The sequence below is a fragment of the Henckelia pumila genome, chromosome 1 (assembly GCF_033568475.1).
Source record: "Henckelia pumila isolate YLH828 chromosome 1, ASM3356847v2, whole genome shotgun sequence".
Lineage (NCBI taxonomy): Eukaryota > Viridiplantae > Streptophyta > Magnoliopsida > Lamiales > Gesneriaceae > Henckelia > Henckelia pumila.
Genome location: NC_133120.1, coordinates 38,618,738 through 38,634,515, shown reverse-complemented (window position 1 = coordinate 38,634,515; position 15,778 = coordinate 38,618,738). Strand labels below are relative to the sequence as shown.

The window sequence follows — 15,778 nt, the reverse complement described above, 5'->3', positions numbered from 1 at the left end:
TTTAGTACATGTTGATAGCCATAGACCACCAGGTTGAAAGTTGTAGAATTCATAGAACGCAAAGCAATCACTCGTGATAAATAATTAGAGAGATTTAATTATTTCACTGATTTGATTAGTTTGGCATCACCTCGAGAGAGAGTGTCAATGTTATAGGAACTTCTGTTAAATTTATAGAATAAATTAAGTTGCAATCGTCCAGTTCAATTAGGGAAAAGGTGAACCGAAATTCCAACAAAAACATTTTGAATTGTTATTCTTCACTCTGAGATTTGTTGGCTTGGTTGTGAAGTTTAAGTTTATTTATATTGAGTTTTAATTTTAGATGTTAGTTAATTCACAAATCATTTTTTCGATACTTTGTGTAGTTAAAAATTGAAAAGACAAATTATTTTCGTTAGTCCCTGAGGACGATACTCGTACTCAGTACATTCTATTATAACTTGAATCGTGCACTTGCGATTTATTCGATCTTAATTGATAGATATATTTACGTTGATTTTTCGTGGTATTATTTGCTCGATCAAGTTTTTGGCGCCGTTGCCGGGGACTAAATAGAATTTAATTTGTTTGATTTGATTTTTCTCTATTACAATTTTAATCATTCTTTTCCATCTGTGGACTGCAGGATCCTCTTGCAGTACATGCAACACTCACCTGAAGGACTATTGCCTTTTGATCCAGAAATCGACAGAACCTTTCACAGAAGAAGAAGGCAAAAGCAGCAAGAAATGGAAGGAGAACACGAACAAGAACCACCAGTTTAAAGATCCATGATGGATCTTGCCTTACCAAATATTGAAGGTGCTCGACCAAGCATTATCCGGCCAACTGTAGCAGCGAATCACTTTGAGATAAAGCCGACGATTCTTCAAATGGTTCAGAACACGCTTCAATTTGGTGGAAGTGTCATTGATGAACCTTATGTGCATATCACAAATTTTTTACATTCAAGATACAGGGAGTTTCAGATGACGCTATTCGTTTGCGTTTATTCCCTTTTTCACTACAAGACAAGGCGAAAGCATGGCTAACGAATTTACCTGCAGGTTCCATCATAACTTGGGATGATCTGGCTAAAGCTTTCCTCACCAAATACTTCCCACTATCGAAGTCAATGAAGTTGAGAGCAGACATCACAACTTTTTCCCAAGGTGAACAGGAAACATTTTATGAAGCATGGGAACGCTACAAGGATCTACTGAGGAGATGTCCACACCACCAATTACCAGACAGTCTTGTGGTACAAACTTTTTATTATGGACTTTCTCATTCAAATCGTACCATGTTAGATGCAGCTGCAGGTGGGAATCTACTGCGAAAGTCGTCGGAGGATGGTTATGAATTAATCGAGGAAATGGCAACCAGTAGCTATCATCCTCAATCTGAAAGGAGTGGGGCTCGGAAATCAACTGGAATTCATCAAGTTGAAGCATTCACATCTGTGGCTGCTCAACTTGAAGTCATGAACAAAAGGATCGAGGAACTGAGTGTAGGAAATTCGGCAATGCGAGTGCAAGAAGTATGGTGTGAAAAATGCGGTGCAGAGCATTTCACGAAAGACTGTCAAACATTCTCTCAACCAGAGGGAGTTATGGCAAGCCACATGGGAAATCAGAATCGCCCCAGGAATGACCATTTTTGAATTCATACAATCCAGGGTGGAGACAACATCCGAATTTTTCATGGGGTGGACAGAATAATAAGCTGTATGGAAATCAGAATTACAGTAGGCATCCTCAAGAGGAGAAATCAAGCTTGGAGCAGATGATGCAGAAATTTATACCATCTACTGAAACCCGTATGCAGAATCAAGATGCATCGATCAAAAATCTGGAGAATCAAATAGGTCAATTGGCCAAATCAATTTCCAGCAGAGATCAGGGTACTTTGCCGAGCGACACTGAGAAGAATCCGAAGGAACAGGTGAAAGCAATTGAATTAAGGAGTGGAAAGACGGTCGAGCCTGAACAAAAAAGCGAGAAAGAGCCCGAAACGGGTACATCAAAAAAAACTTCAGGTAAGTCATCTATCTCAACACCCCCACCCACTTCACAATCAAAAATCGTTGTGCCACCACCTTTTCCTGCAGCTCTTAAGAAGGCCAAGCTAGACTCTCAGTTTGGTAAATTTTTAGAGGTGTTCAAGAAATTGAACATCAATATACCCTTCGCCGATGCACTGATGCAAATTCCAAGCTATGCGAAATTCTTGAAGGAAATCCTCTCTAACAAGAGGAAATTGGAAGAGCATGCAATGATAAGTCTGACAGAAAATTGCTCGGCACTGGTGCAGAACAAAATCCCACAAAAGAAAAAGGATCCAGGGAGTTTCTCTATCCCTTGTGTAATTAATGATGTTCAGTTTCATAAGGCTTTGTGTGATTTGGGTGCAAGTATAAATTTAATGCCTTACTCTGTTTTCAGGAAATTGAGCTTGGGAGAACCAAAGTCCACCAGAATGTCTTTACAACTGGCGGACAGGTCCATCAAATATCCACGAGGTATTATCGAGGACGTGCTTGTGAAAGTGGACAAATTCATCTTCCCCGTGGACTTCGTGGTGTTAGATATGGAAGAAGATCTGGACATGCCACTCATCTTGGGAAGACCTTTCCTGGCAACAGGAAAAACACTTATAGATGTCCAGAAGGGAGAGCTGTTGTTGAGAGTGGGAGAGGAGAAAATTTCTTTTGACGTTTTTAATGCTTTGAAATTTTCTCAGAATAATGAAGAATGTTTTTCAGTTAGATGTAGTAGACTCACTCTTATTTGATTATGTGCAGGATAATTTTCAGGAACCGTTAGAGGCTGCACTTGTATCTGAACAGTTGGGCGACCTCAGTGACGGAGTAGAAGAGATGACCGCATACTTGAATGACAACCAGTCATGGAAAAGAGGTGGAAAGCTTAGAATTGAAGACCTTGGTGACCGGAAGGATTTAGTTCTTCAGAAACCAAGCATTGAGGAACCACCTACTGTGGAATTGAAACCATTACCCATTCATCTTAAATACATGTTTTTAGGTGAGAACGATATGTTACCTGTCATAATATCTTCTTCTTTGACAGGTGAGATGGAGGACAAACTAATGGAGGTGCTTAAGAAACACAAGAGTGTGTTTGCTTTGAAAGTGGCGGATATTAAAGGAATCAATCCATCCATATGCATGCACAAGATTTTAATGGAAGAGAGCATCAACCCATTAGTCCAACCACAGAGGAGACTAAACCCAAAGATGCAGGAAGTTGTGAAAGCTGAAACGATCAAACTGTTGGACGCAGGTATCATTTATCCTATTTCTGATAGTCCGTGGGTGAGTCCAGTGCAGTGTGTACCAAAGAAAGGGGGGATAATTGTCATAAAGAATGAGAATAATGAATTAATACCTACTAGGACAGTTACGGGTTGGTGTATGTGCATAGATTATAGAAAATTAAATGACGCAACCCGTGAGGATCATTTTCCCCTCCCGTTCATTGATCAAATGCTAGAAAGATTGGCTGGGTATGAATTTTACTGTTTTTTAGATGGGTACTCAGGATACAATCAAATAGCGATTGCACCTGAAGACCAGGATAAAACGACTTTTACCTGCCCATATGGTACATTTGCCTACAAACGTATGCCTTTCGGATTATGTAACGCTCCTGCTACTTTTCAGAGATGTATGACTGCTATTTTTCATGATATGGTCGAAAATTTTCTATAAATTTTCATGGATGATTTTTCTATTTTCGGTCAATCTTTTGATGCATGTCTGCATAACTTAAATTCTGTGTTGATAAGATGCGAGGAGACCAATTTGGTGCTTAACTAGGAGAAGTGTCAAAAGGTATAGTGCTGGGTCACAGAATTTCTGAACAGGGGATCGAGGTGGACAAGGCTAAGGTGCACGTTATTCAAAATCTGCCTCCACCTACAACAGTAAAGGGAGTTAGAAGCTTCCTCGGACATGCTGGTTTTTATCGGCGATTTATTAAAGACTTTTCAAAAATTGCCAAACCTCTGTCCTCTTTTCTCATGAAAGATTGATTCGAATTGTTTGCAGGCCTTTGAGGTGTTGAGAGAAAGACTGGTGACTGCGCCAGTATTGACATCGCCGAACTGGGAGCTTCCATTTGAAGTAATGTGCGATGCTAGTGATTCTGCTGTTGGTGCGGTACTTGGCCAATGAATAGACAAGGTATTCCGAACCATCTACTACGCTAGTAAGACTCTTAATGAAGCTCAGCTCAATTATGCCACCACTGAAAAAGAGTTGCTAGCTGTAGTATTTTCACTAGACAAATTTCATTCGTACCTTGTGCTTTCAAAAATCACAGTCTACACAGATCACTCTGCTATTAAACACCTGTTGGCAAAGAAAGATGCGAAACCTAGACTGATTAGGTGGATCCTGCTTTTGCAAGAATTTGATTTAGAGATCAGGGATAAGAAAGGTGTTGAAAATGTAGTAGCTGATCATCTGTCTAGATTAGAATGCATTACTAATGATGCACAAAATGAAGTAAAGGATATAGATGATTGGTTCCCTGATGAAAAACTTTTCGCCATAGAGAGTTCACCATGGTATGCACATTTTGCTAATTTTCTGGTCACAAGCACACTCCCACATAATCTATCGTTCCATCAGAAGAAAAATTTTTATCGGATGTCAAGCACTATTTTTGGGAGGAACCCTTTTTGTTTAAAATATGTGCTGACTCAATGATTCGGAGATGTGTGGCGGAAGGAGAAATGCAAAGCATCCTCAGTCATTGTCATGATCGTGAGGTAGGTGGTCATACTGTGCCAATCAAAACTGCAGCGAAGGTACTGGAATGTGGGTTCTATTGGCCCGACCTTTTTAAGGATGCGTGCCGGTATGTTTTAGCTTGTGATAGATGTCAGCGGACAGGTAATATCTCTAACCGAAATGAAATGCCTATGAATAATATCATTGAGTGTGAGATATTCGATGTTTGGGGAATCAACTTTATGGGACCATTTCCACCTTCTTTGACGAAAAAATACATTTTGGTCGCAGTCGATTATGTTTCAAAATGGGTAGAGGCTGAAGCTTTTGCAACAAATGATGCATAGGTTGTACTAAAATTTTTGAAAAAAATATTTTTAATCGGTTTAGTACACCCCGTGCAATCATTAGTGATGGTGGCACCCTCTTTTGCAATAAACTTTTTGACAAACTTTTAAAGAAATATGGTGTCAAGCATAAGGTATCTACCCCATATCATCCCCAGACCAGTGGCCAAGTGGAAGTGTCCAATCAAGAGATCAAACAGATCCTAGAGAAAAGTGTGAGTACTAATCGGAAGGATTGGGCACTTCGACTTGATGATGCCTTATGGGCCTATAGGACGGCATTTAAAACCCCTATCAGCACTTCCCCTTATAGATTATTATTTGGAAAGGCATGCCATTTACCTGTTGAATTAGAGCATAGAGCATTTTGGGCTATTAAGACTCTAAACTATGAATTTGCTGCTGCAGGTGAAAAAAGATTGTTGGAGCTAAATCAACTGGAAGAATTCCGCGACAATGCATATGACATGGCGGTTTCGTACAAGGAACGGACAAAGAGAATACATGACAGGCGTATTCGTCAGCGGGAATTCAAGGAAGGAGAGGCTGTGTTGCTGTTCAACTCCCGGTTAAGACTATTTCCCGGGAAATTGAAGTCTAGATGGTCTTGGCCCTATAAGATCACCAGGGTGTATCCATCAGGGGCCATAGAGATCAAAGATGCTCGCAACGAGTCGTTCATAGTCAATGCTCAAAGGTTAAAACACTATGTGGGGGGTGATGTGGATTCCACGCCAGTCATCACCACATTGACTGAACAAGACTAGTTTGGGGAGGGTGAAAAGTCAAGCTCTCGACTTTAAATTGAGAACTACATTCTACTTTTCCTTTTATTTATTCGCGTTTTTGTTCATTTTAGTTCAAGTGTTAGAATTTTTAGTTAATTTTCTGTCTTTCTCGAGTTGAGTTCTCTGTTAAAATTTTTTTGAAAAAAAGAGGGTGCGCTCGCGCGGCAGTTTTCTGCCGCCCGCGCACCCAACTCTCTGTTAAAAATTTTTTGGAAAAAAAGGGGGTGCGCTCGCGCGGCAGTTTTCTGCTGCCCGCGCACCCAACCCTCTGTCATAATTTTTTTTAAAAAAAGGGTGTGCGCCCGCGCGGCACTTTTCTACCGCGCGGGCGCCTCGCGCAAAATCAAAAATTTAAAACACCCGATTCATTCTTCCCTTCTTTATTTTCTCTCTTTCCTTTCTCTCTAACCCTAATTCCTTCACAGCCGCCATCTCTCTCACTCTCAATTTCTTCTTCTTTTCTCAATTTCGCAGGTAATTCACTCGATTTCTCACATCTCTCGACATGGCGCCAAAGAAACAGAAGATTGCCACCTCTAGGGACAACCCATCCCACTTAATAGATGGGAAATTTATTTCTGAAGAAGCAAAGGCACGTTATGAGGAAGCCAAGACCGCTAGGAATCCCATTCCGGAGCGAGAAATTGATCTTTCTGAAAACCGCACCGCCTCCCTTGGCATCGTAGCTCGAGGATGGGCCGAGTTTTGCCGCCAACCTGTCGCGGCATTAGTCCCCTTGGTCCGTGAATTTTACGCCAACGCCGCCGAGCGTACCGATAGCACTACCTTCGTGCGGGGTAAGATGGCTTCTTTTACTCCCGCTGCTATTAATGCGTTATTGAAAACTCCGGATGTAGATGATAGCCAATTTCAGGCTTTTAAGGCCAATCCGGATTATAATGAAATTTCGAATGAGTTGTGCTATGAAGCTAATGTGTGGAAGGATTCGGTGAAGTTCATATCTTTTAAGGAGAAAAATTTGCGGCTGGAACCGGCCTTGTGGTATGCTTTTCTGACCCACAGGTTGATGCCGGTGTCCCATACACATGTTGTGACAATGAGCAGGGCGGTGCTTCTCTATGCTGTGCACAAACAATGGCCGATTAATGCTGGACAAATTATCAACCAAGAGTTGTACACTTCCATTCGCACGTCCAACATTTCAATTTTCTTTCCGACCATTGTTTCTTTACTGTGTGTGCAAGCTGGTGTCCCATACAAGAACACAGAAGAATGGTTGCACCCAATGCAGGCAGTGGATAACACAATTCTGAAAGCAAAACACGCCTTCCGCGTACGCGTGTTTTCACTTCCTGGCCAGGCCAGCTCTGGCCCTGGTCAATCATCACGGACTGCACCTCGGCCACCTCCTGCTCGCCGCACCACACATGATTCATTGAGTGAAATAACGGCATGGATGCAACATCAGGAGTACTGCCAAGAGGTAAACGCCGCCTACAATGAATCCACCCATGCCATGATGCGAGGACTGCTCACCAATGCTTGGATGGACCCGACCGTTTATCCTGCACCACCGCCATATCCTCCACCGTTCCAGTTCCAATATGCTCCACCGGTTCGGGATCTGCCCGAAGACATGGATGAGGAGGAGTCTGATTAGTACCAGGGGAGTTTTTATATTTTTTTTTGTTTTTATTTTCTTTTAGTTTGTTTTAGTTTTGGTGGTGTTAAGTAGCATTGGGGACAATGCTTGTCTTTAGTTTGGGGAGGGTGTGTGTCTTTTGTGTTTTCAGTATTGTTTTTCGTGTTTTCTTTGTTCGTTTGAGTCATTTGTAATGTAGTTGCAAGTGTTGTGAATGAAAATCAGAAAAGCCAATGAAAAAAAAAAAAAAATTCTGGGTTCACTGTTTGTTTTTGCTTAAGTCCATGACTATCTTCTTTGTTTGACAAATCGTTTTGAACTAGTATAACCAAGTCGATGAATAGGTCTCAAAACATTCTGTGAGGTACACTTGAATCTGTATTTGAAACACACAAACTTGGATATGATTGAGGCAATTTGTTTGATTTTTGGGCTAGAAAGAAATCTTTCGTGAATTACCTTTAGATGCCCAATTGAGCCTTCACATTTATATGAGCACGAGAGGTGCATAATCTGGATTTTATGTTGGTGTAATCATCGCTTACTACTGATGATTCTTTTTTTCTGCACTGATTGAGATCTGTATGAGTTAACTGTGAATTGAGATTTGTCTAGAACATGTTCGAACATCCCTCGAGGCGCAATACGGGCATACTGTGATTTAGGAGTGATATAGGCATTTCTTTCTGAATTTCGTTTGTGCCTTTCAAACTACCCTTGATTTATTTTGTCCCTAGTACCTTATTTGAGCTTAATAGAAAACGAATGGTACGCGTGAAAACGTTTGGAAAACCCCCATTTGACATTTTTCAAGAACCTACAATTACTACCCATAGCTTAAACACTCATTCCTACCTTGTTGGGAGTAAATTGAATGTAGATCATTGATGTGTATGCTCCTACTGAAAAGCTGAGAAACGAATGGTGTGTTGAGTGTTGTTCAAAAAATCAAAAGGGGGTAGCAAGAAGAAAAGAAAAAAAAGAAGGGATATGTTTAAAAATATGAAAATATTGAGAAAAAAAATGGGGAAAAATAAAGAGAAGAATGTTGGCAAAAGGCAAGTGAAAGGAAAGAAAAATCTGGAAATCAATGAATGAGAAGAAGTGCAAATTTGCAATTCGAAAAGAGTAGTCTGTATAGAATGATCATTATTTACTCCCTCTTTGAATTCGTGTCCTTCATTTGGAGCCATTAGCCTAGCCTAACATTATAAGACGAATAAGACCTATTGACCGAGTTACAGTTGCCTAATATACTAGTGGAGAGGGGTTGTGAGAATTTTGCCTATGGACTGTTGATAGACACAGTTAATGAATGTGGATTCTTAATAAAAAACATGCACACACTATTTTTCATTGAGTTATACCAGTCATGAGTGTGTGTATTATTGAATGTTTCAAAATCTTGATCCTGATATACCCGAAAAAGTCCTCATGATTCTAGAATGTGTGAATTGAATTTAGAGCAGAGTATTCCAAAATACGGAGTTGCGAGATTTTGAAGTTTGCAAGGTTTGCTAGTTGGTGTTACATTTTCAAAATAGTCAGCATGTTTATTGATTGGATTGTTTATTTTGTGGAAAATATTCTGAGGCTTAAGAAGATTAATTTCACTTCCTTGTTTCGTCGTTCTGTTGTGTCTGCATGTTAGTCTATCACCTATTTTGCTCGAGGGCGAGCAAAAGGTTAGTTTGGGGAGGTTGATAGGAGTCGTTTTTATGTGTTTTTATTGCTTGTTTTGTGTTTGTTTTGCTTTCGTTTTGTTTACATTTTGTCCGTTCTTTTCCATTCTTGTTCTTTATATTGTTTTATTATGTTCGTATTCACTCCTCTGGTTTATCTATTTTTATGGCAGGAAATCACCAAGAAATGCCGATACTTGGTGGGAAGGTGATGCACAGTAGAGGCCATGCAGATAGAACAAGAAGAAAGGCAAAATTCTGGAAACGAAGAAGGGCGCGCGGGCGGCCACTATCTACTGCGCGGGCGCATACACGGTTGAGAAAAACAGTAGGTTGAGACTTTAGGAGGCACCCGAGCGGCCATATTCTACCGCTCGGGCGCGGTCACGTATTTTTGAGATAGTAGCGCAAGGAATTTGGAGGCGCCCGAGCGGCCAATTTCTACTGCTCGGGCGCGTCGCGCAGTTTTTATTTTTTTTATTATTTTGAGAGTTTATTTCGGAGAGGATTCTGGGGAACTATAAATACAATTATTTCTTTAGTTTTTGAGGGTTAGACGGGACGCATATCAGAAGATACCCGGCGGCTGAACGATGGAGATTTCTCTTCTCCGTTGGGAGTTTTTTCCTTTTCTTCTTCTTCTGAATTTTTATGTTGAACATCTTGGAGATTGAATTTTTGTAATGAATTCTAGTAGCTAAAATATTATTTTGTTGGAATCGAGGGGATCCTAATCCCAAAATACTGTAGTGTGATTGAATCACCGGACGTATTGGGAATTGATTTATGTTTATAATTGATTTTATCATGTTTTTCTTTCTATGTTAATGATTAGCTACCTTTAACATAGATTCGTAAATTATGAATTGCTGTCGAGAGATAGGTTTATAATTAGGACGAATGATATAATTCATGGACTTAAAATATGCATAGAGATATGGTATTTAGTACATGTTGATAGCTATAGACCACCAGGTTGAAAGTTGCAGAATTCATAGAACGCAAAGCAATCAGTCGTGATAAATAATTAGAGAGATTTAATTATTTCACTGATTTGATTAGTTTGGCATCACCTCGAGAGAGAGTGTCAATGTTATAGGAACTTCTGTTAAATTTATAAGAATAAATTAAGTTGCAATCGTCCAGTTCAATTAGGAAAAAGGTGAACCAAAATTCCAACAAAATCATTTTGAATTGTTATTCTTCACTCTGAGATTTGTTGGCTTGGTTGTGAAGTTTAAGTTTATTTATATTGAGTTTTAATTTTAGATGTTAGTTAATTCACAAATCATTTTTTCGATACTTTGTGTAGTTAAAAATTGAAAAGACAAATTATTTTCGTTAGTCCCTGAGGATGATACTCGTACTCAGTACATTCTATTATAACTTGAATCGTGCACTTGCGATTTATTCGAGCTTAATTGATAGATATATTTATGTTGATTTTTCGTGGTAGTATTTGCTCGATCAGATTGAACATCAAATTGATTTTGTGCCCGGAAGTGCGTTGCCAAACCGTCCAGCGTATAGGAGCAACCCGGAGGAAACAAAAGATATGCAAAGACAGGTAAGTGAACTGTTAGATAAAGGTTTTGTGCGTGAGTCCATGTCACCGTGTGTTGTGCCTGTTTTGTTAGTTCCTAAGAAAGACGGTTCATGGAGAATGTCTGTGGATTGTAGAGCCATTAATAACATTACTATCAAATATAGACATCCTATTCCTAGACTAGATGATATGTTGGATGAGTTGCATGGTTCTAGCGTCTTTAGTAAAATTGATTTAAAAAGTGGTTACCATCAAATTAGGATGAGAGAAGGTGATGAGTGGAAAACTGCTTTTAAAACCAAATACGGCTTGTATGAGTGGTTGGTTATGCCCTTTGAACTAACTAATGCACCTAGCACTTTTATGAGATTGATGAATCATGTGTTGCGTGCTTATATTGGAAAATTTGTTGTGGTATATTTTGATGATATCTTGGTATATAGCAAAAATTTGGATGAGCATGTCGAACATTTGAGAATTGTGCTAATCATACTAAAAGCTGAACAATTGTATGCTAACTTGAAGAAGTGTGTGTTTTGTACCAAAGAACTTGTGTTTCTTGGTTTTGTTGTGAGTTCCCAAGGTGTCAGAGTTGATGAGGACAAGGTAAGTGCAATTCGAGATTGGCCAACGCCTACTTCTATTGGTCAAGTTCGAAGTTTTCATGGTCTTGCAAGTTTCTATAGGAGATTTGTGAAAGATTTCAGTACTTTGGCGGCACCTATGACTGCAGTGATCAAGAAGAACGTTCCATTCCATTGGGGCGAGGAGCAAGAGAAGTCTTTTAATATTGTCAAGCATAAATTAATTAATGCTCCTTTACTTGTATTACTTGATTTTACTAACACTTTTGAAATTGAATGTGATGCATCAGGTGTAGGAATTGGAGGTGTCTTGATGCAAGGTGGGCGACCGATTGCTTACTTCAGTGAGAAGCTTAGTGGAGCGTCCTTGAATTATCCTACCTACGACAAGGAGTTTTATGCGTTGATAAGGGTACTTGAGACATGGCAACACTATTTGTGTAACGACCCACTGTATCAAGACGTGTCTTTTCAGCATGCTTATGTCCTCACTCACACGCACCCTGAGAAACTTCCCAGGGGGTCACCCATCCTATAATTATCCCAAGTCAAGCATGCTTAACTTTAGAGTTCTTATGTGATGAGCTCCCGAAAAGAAGATGTACCTTCTTGATATGAGTAGCACATATGAAATCTTTTAAACTCTCCTCAACCATGTAGTCCCATACCTACACAGTCTCAGAATCCCCTCTCATTCCGGCACGAGATCGGTTCATTCATGTCTCCCTCCGCCTAGAAGCCTACCAGGAGCCGCTCATTGTCCGTGCAACCTCTTGGCATCGGCGATCACTCCCTGCCTCATCAGCCCCGGGCGTCACATGCCCACCAGCTTCCGCTTGGTTCGTCCCTGAACCATACCGTACTAAGAGAGGTCGGCTTTGATACCATTTGTAACGACCCACTGTATCAAGACGTGTCTTTTCAGCATGCTTATGTCCTCACTCACACGCACCCTGAGAAACTTCCCAGGGGGTCACCCATCCTATAATTACCCCAAGTCAAGCACGCTTAACTTTGGAGTTCTTATGTGATGAGCTCCCGAAAAGAAGATGCACCTTCTTGATATGAGTAGCACATATGAAATCTTTTAAACTCTCCTCAACCATGTAGTCCCATACCTACACAGTCTCAGAATCCCCTCTCATTCCGGCACGAGATCGGTTCATTCATGTCTCCCTCCGCCTAGAAGCCTACCAGGAGCCGCTCATTGTCCGTGCAACCTCTTGGCACCGGCGATCACTCCCTGCCTCATCAGCCCCGGGCGTCACAATTTGAGGCCAAAGGAATTTGTGATTCATACGGATCATGAATCATTGAAGCATCTCAAAGGACAACAAAAGCTTCTACCTAGAGGCGATGGACCGTTTCAAGTATTGGAGCGCATCAACGACAATGCTTACAAATTAGATTTGTCAGGTGAGTATAATGTCAGTGCTACTTTTAATGTTTCTGATTTATCTCCGTTTGATGTAGGTGATGATCAAGATTTGAGGACAAATCCTTTTCAAGAAGGTAATGATGATGCGATCATGGATGGCTCGCATGCTGATCAAGTGACTAAGGATCCGTTGGAGATACCACGAGGACCGGTTACGAGAGGCCGAGCTCAGAAGTTTAAGGAAGCACTTCAATCTTTGTTGTTGAAGACACAAGAGGGCGTTGGATTTATTGATATTCAATTTGGAGGAAGTTATAATCTTATTGAGGTCAAAAGAGGTCAAGAAAGTGAAGAAATTGAAGACCCTGCTCGAAGCCAAGGCACGCCCGCGCCCCAGACTCGCGCGCCCGTGCCATTATTTTGCGAAGAAGAAGCGCTCCCGCGCTTACGAATGCCAAATTGACGATGTTTTGCGAGCTCTCGGTGTGCCCGCGCTACCTTATCGCGCGCCCGCGCCATTGTCTGCGCAACTTCGGCGCGCCCGCGCCATGCCTTTTTACATGCACCGAAGGTGTTTGTGTGTGTGTTCGGGATTTTTAATATTTTGGATTTACTTTGTTTATTTTAGGTCTTTTATTCCTACTAGGAAACTTTAGGAGATATCTTTGATAATTTTTTTTGATTTATTTTGCGTTATCTTTCAATATTTTGGGTTGTAATATAAATACTACAAAATTCATTATTTTAATGATAACTAAGATTTTCATATTATTGATTATTCAATACAAAAATTCTCTTTAGAATTTTATCAAAGCTTTTGCTTTACCCAAAATCAAACTTATCAAAGTTTCATAGCTTTGTGGCGTTTGTCAATCGATTTTCATTTGGGTTGTCAAAGACAGGTTCCTTTGAAGGTCTAATTGAATCTTTGATTGTTTTCTATCGTGAATTCTCTTTTGCTAGTTACAGGTTCAACTAGAGGTGGAGATTCCAAAATCTGTTACTTGTTTCAAAGTCGGGACAACATTATTGAATTCTTTTGTTCTCGAATTGAGGTGCGATTCGTTGAAATCGTGTTGCCTTTCATACATAAGATTCATATCAAAAGCTCGTCTAAAACAGAAGAATAAAAAAACTACAACATCAACAAAATCTCTAAGAACATCTCAGCTCAATCACCGGCTAGCAAAATAGTCTCAAAACATGAATTAACGGTGTAGCGACTGAAAATCGGTAATCGACGAAATATCGTAATCATTTTCCATTTCATGAACGTGATACATCAGCAAGATAATCTCATAACCAGCATATCAGACACAATCAGTTGCTACAACTCTCGATATACATGCTGGAAATCATAACAAGTTTATTCAATAATCAATCTTTGATCCGGTTTCGACTATACCAAGTAGAAACGTTCAAGGACATGACCATACAATCAAATTCTGATATTTATCACATTTCAATCTTCAAAACATGCCAAAATAATGAGAAACTTACATTAGATCGAATCCCTTGTTGCAAGTATTCCAGAACAATTTTCGGAATCAAAATCGGACGATCGAATCAAAAGTTACGGCGATTTGAAAATCAAAATTTCAAAGAAAAGAAAAAGATCTCGGCTCTTCTGTTCGATTTTTCTGAATGCATATGGGTTTCACACGTTGAAGCTGACTCCTCAATTAAAAAAATCAGATATGTATTCAAATAATTGCAATTCAGTCCTCAATTCTTCAGTAATTGCAATTAAGTCCTAGACCCTTATTTTAATTCAATTTCAATCCTAAATAATTTAAGAATATTAGAATTTAAATCAAAACTCTCAATATTCCCAAATTAAATATACTCGGATTAAAATTATATAATCTTGGATTAAATTAAATAATCTCGGGCCTTACAGTTGATACACCAGTGGTTGTAGATTTGCTGACGTTGTTCAGAATGAACTTCCAGTTTTGAACCCGATTGTCGGATCGAGTTCATCACTGTTGGAATCAGAATATCATAAACTGAGGGTTCATGAAGGAAGCCTTCTATAGATCATTTCAGAATGAGGTATGGCCGTTTGAATTTCTGTCAGGCCGTTTGAATTGGCAACGCTCCTGAAGTGTTTATGAATTTTTAGAGCCGAATCTTTCAGATATATTTAGTTGAATACATAACTATTCTTATCGATGATTTTCTTGTCCTTTCGGAACGAGAATCGTACAGATCATGCGGAGCATTGAAGAATCGTATTACAGATTTGCGTACCGAGTAGTTGCATGCTACTCAATCGAAGTCTGAATTCTGATTGGATCGAGTTGTCATTTCCTCGATCATTTTATCTGGTGATGGAGTTGCTGTTGATCACCGCAAGATCAAAGATATTATGATTTGGCCGATACTGATATCAGTGAATGATATTTGAAGATTTATGAGTCTATCGGGTTTCTATCGCCATTTTTTAGGGATTCTTCTTGTTGTGAAGCCAATTACTCAGTAGAATGTACTTTCTGTCTGTCAAAAATCTTATGATATAAGTGTTATTGACCTGAAGAGAATATTGATCAGTGCTTCAGTATCCTATATTCCTTTTGTACTGATCATCTTCAGTGCATTACTTTCTTTTCTTATCGAGATTGGAATATTTTTATTCACAGGAATCTCGCAATAGCTTAGGCATCGAGGCAGCTGAAGACGCTCGAGACTAAATGTCTAATTCCTGATTTTGAGTGCAACGATCTTATTGTTTTGAGAGATCTGACATCACTATCTTTTCTACAGTATTTCCGAAATCTGTTCTGATCTTAGAAGTTGAAGTATTGGTTTTCGCAGCCCAAACTGAATATGAGATGGAGAAGAGAATTAGATATGATGGAGACTCTGACTGCGAATTCTAGTATGATCCGGAGAAATCAAATGCAACAACTAAGATTGTAAGCCAAATGATCTGTTCTTATTTTATCTACTACCATTGTTCTCTTTGACCGATGATTGCTGCACTTCAGGTTAGAGTCTGGAACAGATTAGTACTGATGCCTTATCTGGGAATAATCATTTAGTTGTGCCAGATGTTTCGGTTTGAGACAACGTATCTTGAGATTGGTATTTGGAATCTATTCAGTGTTCT

The 15,778-nt window shown here is 39.7% G+C and overlaps 1 protein-coding gene and 1 non-coding gene across 2 annotated transcripts; one reads left to right on the top strand and one right to left on the bottom strand.

Moving 5' to 3' along the window:
* Window positions 1–776: 776 nt before the first annotated feature.
* LOC140861308 (uncharacterized) lies at window positions 777–5,852 on the top strand. Its single transcript, XM_073264320.1, has 8 exons — window positions 777–926; window positions 1,019–1,597; window positions 1,699–2,289; window positions 2,365–2,697; window positions 2,786–3,694; window positions 4,052–4,157; window positions 4,326–4,572; window positions 5,129–5,852. Exons 1-8 carry the CDS (start codon window positions 777–779, stop codon window positions 5,850–5,852), a joined length of 3,639 nt encoding a protein of 1,212 aa, XP_073120421.1.
* LOC140876832 (small nucleolar RNA R71) lies at window positions 1,121–1,227 on the bottom strand. The gene has a single exon (XR_012149064.1). It is a non-coding gene; the product is annotated as a small nucleolar RNA R71 (small nucleolar RNA).
* Window positions 5,853–15,778: the final 9,926 nt, after the last annotated feature.

Coding starts and splice junctions, on each gene's coding strand:
- LOC140861308 (XM_073264320.1), top strand. CDS start 777: ATGGATCTTGCCTTACCAAATATTGAAGGTGCTCGACCAAGCATTATC. Junction 2,698..2,785: donor AGGAGAAAATTTCTTTTGAC/GTTTTTAATGCT, acceptor GATTATGTGCAG/GATAATTTTCAGGAACCGTT. Junction 4,573..5,128: donor GCCATAGAGAGTTCACCATG/GTATGCACATTT, acceptor TAATCGGTTTAG/TACACCCCGTGCAATCATTA.